The sequence below is a fragment of the Ornithorhynchus anatinus genome, chromosome X2 (assembly GCF_004115215.2).
Source record: "Ornithorhynchus anatinus isolate Pmale09 chromosome X2, mOrnAna1.pri.v4, whole genome shotgun sequence".
NCBI classification, from domain to species: domain Eukaryota; kingdom Metazoa; phylum Chordata; class Mammalia; order Monotremata; family Ornithorhynchidae; genus Ornithorhynchus; species Ornithorhynchus anatinus.
Genome location: NC_041750.1, coordinates 23,432,713 through 23,438,712, shown reverse-complemented (window position 1 = coordinate 23,438,712; position 6,000 = coordinate 23,432,713). Strand labels below are relative to the sequence as shown.

At 47.4% G+C, this 6,000-nt stretch overlaps 1 protein-coding gene across 4 annotated transcripts in view; it reads right to left on the bottom strand.

Moving 5' to 3' along the window:
- Positions 1–1,409: 1,409 nt before the first annotated feature.
- Positions 1,410–6,000, bottom strand: part of PHACTR1 (phosphatase and actin regulator 1) — a 326,807-nt gene continuing 322,216 nt past the window's right edge. For all 4 annotated transcript variants that reach the window (XM_029053011.2, XM_029053012.2, XM_029053015.2 and 1 more), the window contains 2 exons: positions 5,554–5,630; positions 1,410–4,201 (listed from right to left, as the gene is read on the bottom strand). In XM_029053011.2, the coding sequence (XP_028908844.1) occupies positions 4,186–4,201; positions 5,554–5,630 (93 nt within the window). In that variant the 3' untranslated portion in view covers positions 1,410–4,185. The remainder of the gene's footprint in view (positions 4,202–5,553; positions 5,631–6,000) is intronic.

The following is a 6,000-nucleotide window of genomic DNA, read 5'->3' as shown; positions in this document are numbered from 1 at the left end:
AAGTCCGTGAGACACAGCTGGGAAGGACAAGAGAAGGGATGTAGGAGTAGGAGGGAATTCAGAGAAGGGGAGAAGGGAGACTTTAGGGGCTCATGGCTGATGGTTTCATGTATTAGCTCTTTGTGTTAAATTTAGGACAGAGCTTTGCACTTGGTTGCTCAATGAATAGCATCGATTGATGATCAACAGAATAGTTGAGGAAGGTGGAGGGGAACAGTTAGAGCAGTGAGGGTAGTTGCTTGGGGTGAGGCATATGGAATACTGAGGTAGAGGTGTACTCTCTAAAAATGTGGAGCATTGAACTCACAATTCACTTTTGAGCGGTGCTGCCCTTTCTCCTAGTTGGGAATGGACCCCCAAGAACTCATAGCATTAAGGGCCTTTGTAGACATGTTGGCCGCCCGGTGCTGCGAAAGAATTATGGCCCATATTTTGCACCTCCTAGGGCTATGGAAATGGTAGTTTTATGATAAAGTGCTTATGAGCGAAGCACTGTGCTAAGTGCTGTGGTAGATGCAATGTAATCCTATTACAGTCCTTGTGCCACCAGGGTCTCCCACTCTAAGGGGGAGGGAGAACATGCGTTGATTCTCCATTTTACAGATGAGGAAACTGAGACCCAGAGGAGTGATTTGCCCACGATCACCCAGCAGGCAAGTGGCAGATCAGGTCTAAAATCCGGGGCCTCTGGCTACCGGGCCCATGCTCTTTTCATGAGGCCACACTGCCTCTCTCTTCTGTTCTGTGGTACACAGGGTTGGCACTGAGAGTCCAGTTTCAGTCTTGGCCACCGTTAAATATAGTTCATATTTATGGGTTGAGTTTTATTCTCCTCAAAGAGCAGGCACTTTGAATATGCTGGATTGAGTGGGTGAAGACTTGGCTTCTAGAAAATTGTCATCATCATTAGAGCATTAGAAGATGGACTTCTGGTCAGGAAGAGAAAAAATGTTTTCTAAGTGCCCAGTGAGCAATTTACATCACAAAGGGCATGACCTAACCAGGGAGGATTAAAAATTCCACTGGCCCTTCCCTGTGCCAGGAGACAGAATGGTGACCCTCACACTACCATCGACTTAAGCCTGGGGGGGAGGATTCGCCTCCCTGTCCAGGCCCGGGCTGGGAAGGTGATGGGATATGTGGGGAAGGAAGGCGGTGACTTTTCTCCCGAGGTATGGCTGCTCTCTCGCCTCCCCTCTCCAATCTGTTTGCAGGCTGGGGATTTAGGTCAGCCCCTGGCTTATTCCTTTTCCTTGTGATATTTCAATGGTTTGGAAATCCGAGTCCCCTCAAACCCTTATTTTGCCATCTGGGAAACCAATCCTCCTTTTGGCAAAAGCGAATCCCCTCGGTGACGGTGTTTAAGAACGAGGGTAGCAGGAAACAGAAGACAAGGAAACAGTTGGTCAAAATTTTTTTTTTTTTTTAAAGAAACTGCATACATCATCAGAGACGGACAATAATTTAAATAGCATGCAGTTTCAGTATGTACAAAACTTAGGACATAGAGACCCAGTTTAAGTTTTCTTTTATATTTACATTTCCTTTTTTCATACAGACATAATCTGTTAAATTACAATACTGGAAGAGCACAGGATTGACAGTCACCACATTCACTCCTATACAAAGACAAACTCTATGTACAGACACCGGCATATCAACTGGAAAATGCATCTGGCTTTGGAATTCAGACACGTGGGAAGAAGCCACCAACTTGCCCTGCGCTTGCTTGTCCGCACATGAAGAACTGTTAAAAACGACATCCGTCTGAGCACGCGCAACCCCTTCCATTCAGCAGTTTGTAAGTGTCACTTTCTCAACTGAGAAAACAAAAAAAATCTCATTTTCTATTGTTTCATTTATTGTTGCTTTGGTCAATCTAATCTGATGCAACATTTGATCACTCAGTGGTGTTTAATGAGCGCTTACCGCGTGCAGAGCACTGTACTAAGCGCTTGGGAGAGTACCGTACAACAAAGGTGCCAGAGCATTCACTGTGCCTTTGGCCGCAGAGAGGCCTTCGTTATAATTGGGGATGACTAAAATCCACAGATTCCTTTCCTTAAATTTGGAGACATTACACAGTCCTATACTAGCGCAAATGCTTAAAACCACTGATATGTTTGAAATATAAAAAGGTACCATGATTATGGTAGCTGTGGCTTTAGTAGATTCAAGTCCACCTCTTTGGATGCTGTTGAATTGGTACTGTTGCTTGTCCCTACCTGCTGCCACAGCACAGGAAAAAGGAGGTTCCGAGTGGATTTCAGCAGATCGGATAGGGCCTGATGCGGTTTGGTCCATGGGAGATGGCAGGTGGGTGACCTCTGAATTAAGCCTCGTAGAACTGTCTCATCTGTCCCTGTGCCAAGAGGCACTTTGAGGTGTAATTTTTCTAAACCTCCACGTGCTTCGGAATGACCCAGTGGATCGTGGGGAGGCCACTTTGGGCAGAACCTGAGCACTAAACGGCCTGGTGGTGCTTGAGAAACAGGAACGTGAAGTTACACTTAACCCCAGCAGATAGACTCCACTGTCTCCTGTAATTCGCACTCGACCCAGGTGGAGGTTGGGTCATTCTGCCCGCATAGGTTGCCTGCTCCGTGTTTCTGACTTGAACCTAAGCTGGGCCTCACGTTCTCTATTCGGGGCTGGGCTGCTGGTATGGGTGATGGGAAAGGAATTTTTCTATTAATGCTGCCTCCTCCTTCTCTCGCTAGGATGCCTTCATAGGCCGGGGACCTTCTTTTATCCCTGCCAGTAAGTATTCAGCCCTGATAATGATCCCGGCGGACTTGTGGCATCAAGGGAACGCACGCACCAGGTTCTGGTAGGTAACGTGCCTGGGAAAGGAAGCAGCTTCTTCCTTATTCCTACTCCCAGAGTAACGTGTCTCTGTCCCCGACGCAGGGCACGAGAAGGCATTCGGTCTTCTTCCTTGTGAGGAATATGCACTGTTTAGTCATCGGGGCCGAGAGCTGCCAGGAGAATTTGGCTGGCATTGGCCTTTCTAGGATTACTGACTCACCTAGCTATGCAGGGCAGCAGATGGATTTCTTCCCCACACGAGTGAGAGGACGGCCACCACACCCCTGTTCGCTTCAGCCTTCGGAAAGGGTGTGCTTCTGCCCAGAGTAAAAGCTGAGGGAATGGGAAGTTTCTCATCTAAAGACTGACCGCGTTGGGCTGAATTTCCCGGTTTGCTTTTAAGCTCAAGTCATGTTCGGAAGGCATCACCTTCCTTGACAAAAAAGACTGTGTAGTGGTGCCCTGGAGCTGAGAGAGGAAGATTAAGAATTAAGAATGGGCAAGAAGAGTTCCCTCCCTGTCTGTTAAGAAGTGATGCTAGTATTTACCTTCGGTAACGTGTTAATGCCCATAATCCCCGCTTTCCTTACAACCCCGGATCACTCCGCCATCATCCTCCTGTCCCATCTCTCCTCCAGTCTTTGGGGCTGATCATTGTGGATTTTGGAAATTAAGGTGAAAGCCACTCTGCTCAGCTTTGGTCCAGCCGCTCCTAGCAGTCAATCAGCATTATCATTTCATTTCCAAGGCACCCCCCCCCACCCCCAGGAAGCCAAAGGGTGGCATTTGGGGCTTCGACCACTGCTGAGGGGCAGGGCTTTCCCTCTGGGGTTTAGCGTGGGAGTAGCAGGGAGGTAGGGACTGCAAAGCAGCAGCCCTCCCTCCCATCTCTCTCAGTCATTTTGGTTGAAGTGCTGGTGGCCGGGCACAGGAAGCCAGTCGGGACTCGGACTTCACACCACCATGGCCGGAGCTACCGCCTCAGAGGTCTGTGGAGCGGAGGGATCGGCGCCCCGAGGACGAGGGTGGCTGATGACGGAATGGATGCGGGACCAGCTGGCCTCGGACAAAATAGGTCAGATCCACATGCCAGCAAGTCTTAAAACGAGGACGCCAGCTGGTGCCCTCGGCCCTGCCCGGGAGGCGTCTCTCAATGTCAGAAGGTGTGGTCGCAGCTCTGGCGATGGAGCACTGTTCCCATTCCACTCCTCACCGAGATACCGTGCTCCTTGGTTTCCTTTTCTCTCTCTCTCTCTCTTAAAACAAGGCAGTTCAGAAGATTTACAATGTAACAGGGGGAGTGAATCATACCAGCACTTATGGTTCTTTTAAATTTATGTTCTGAAGACAGCGTCGTATTCGGCTGGAGTCTGACTGCTAAGGGCGGTGAAACCTAGAGGAACAAAGACAGTCTGAGTGGGTGGTGGGAGGTGGGGGTTGTTCTACAACCGGACTCATCTCAGCTTATTGTTCACAGAAGCCGGTAGTACTCCCCCTTTGTAGCTGACAGGCCACCACCCTCCTCCCCTTCAAAACCCTCCTGAAATGAAACAGCTCCAAGAGGCCTTCCCCGACTAACTCCTCTTTTCCTCTCCCCTCTGCATCGACTGTACGCTTGCCTTAAGCATTTCGTTACCCACCCTGACCCCACACTACTTATGTATATATCCTTATCTACCATATCTCTAATTTATTTTAATGTCTTTCTACCCCTGCAGACTGGAAGCTTGTGAACAGGAATCGTGACTACCAACTCCGATGTACTTTCTCAGGCACTTAGTAAAGTGCTCTTTGGACCCAGTAAGCAATCAAATACCAGGGATCGATTGCTGTATTTACATTTAGAGTAAATAGCACAGGCTACTACTTCCTGCATCGCTCTGCTCTTTTTAGACCTACCACTGGATGCCCAGATGATCCCTTCTGGGGAAGAGGTAAGCTCTGTGCCATTGCTCCTTTTAATAGTTTTTTCTTCACCTAAAGAATGATGGTAGTTTGTTAAATGCGTTCTCTGTGTCCAGCACTCTTCTAAGCAATGGGGTATGTAAGAGCTGATCAGGTTGGACACAGTCCCTGTCCCACATGGGGCTCACAGTCTTAATCCCCATTTTACAAATGAGGAAACTGAGGCCCAGAGAAGTGAGGGACTTGCTCCAGGTCACACGGCAGTCATGGGGTGGAGCTGGGATTAGAACCCAGGTCCTTCTGACTCCCAGGCCTGTGCTCTATCAGACCATTCATTCATTAGTATTTATTGAGCACTTACTATGTGCAGAGCACTGTACTAAGCACTTGGAATGTACAAATCGGTAACAGATAGAGACAGTCCCTGCCCTTTGACGGGCGCATAGTCTAATCGGGGGAGACAAACAAGAAAAATAGCAATAAATAGAATCAAGGGGATGAACATCTGCTTCACTATAAGAACCACTCTTGCTTCAGGGTGGCCTGTCTTCCCCCATATCTTGGACTCTTTTTTGTCTTCTTAGTCCTAAACCTCCCCTTATCAGCTGTTGTTTCTCTGAATAGAAGGATCTAGAGCCTGTGCTTTATCGTTAAGTGCTGCAAAAGGTTGCCATGGCTTTTTAACTGTCATTTTTCTTTCCCTGAAAAGCACATAGATCCTGCCTTCCAGATGCCTGAAGAAATAAGAAGCCATGCTAACCCAACATTAAAGTCTCTATATCCTAGAAGCGATGAAGTTTAGAAGTTGAAATAAAAAATAAAAAAAAAGTTTCTACCAACCTTGTTAGATGCCTACTTAATTCATGGACTTCCATTTCAGTGCTTTTAAATTCATTGAGCTCCTTGCGAATGGCTGCCTGTAAAAATGCAGACGGAGAAGATCAAGAGAAATTCGCTTTTTGTTCCAAATTGTTATTTTCTAAAGAAGCAGAAATAAAAGGACCATAAAAACATGTCCCTCACAGAAGGAAAGGCACTCTGGAAGCCTTTTAGAGTCATTCAAGAAAGCCCCCATGGGACCTAAATTGCAAATGATGAAGCTTGTTGCCATGCCATATGTTCCTAACTGTCAGCAAATAAACATGTTCAATTTACACATAAATACAGCACATTCGTAGGCTCAGCTAAATCTCAGTTCAGACTCCTGAGATGCTGCAGACAATTTAAAAAGCCAACACAGTTTTCTGCACCCTTCATCTTTCTCCGGTGAATTAATCCCCTTTGGCC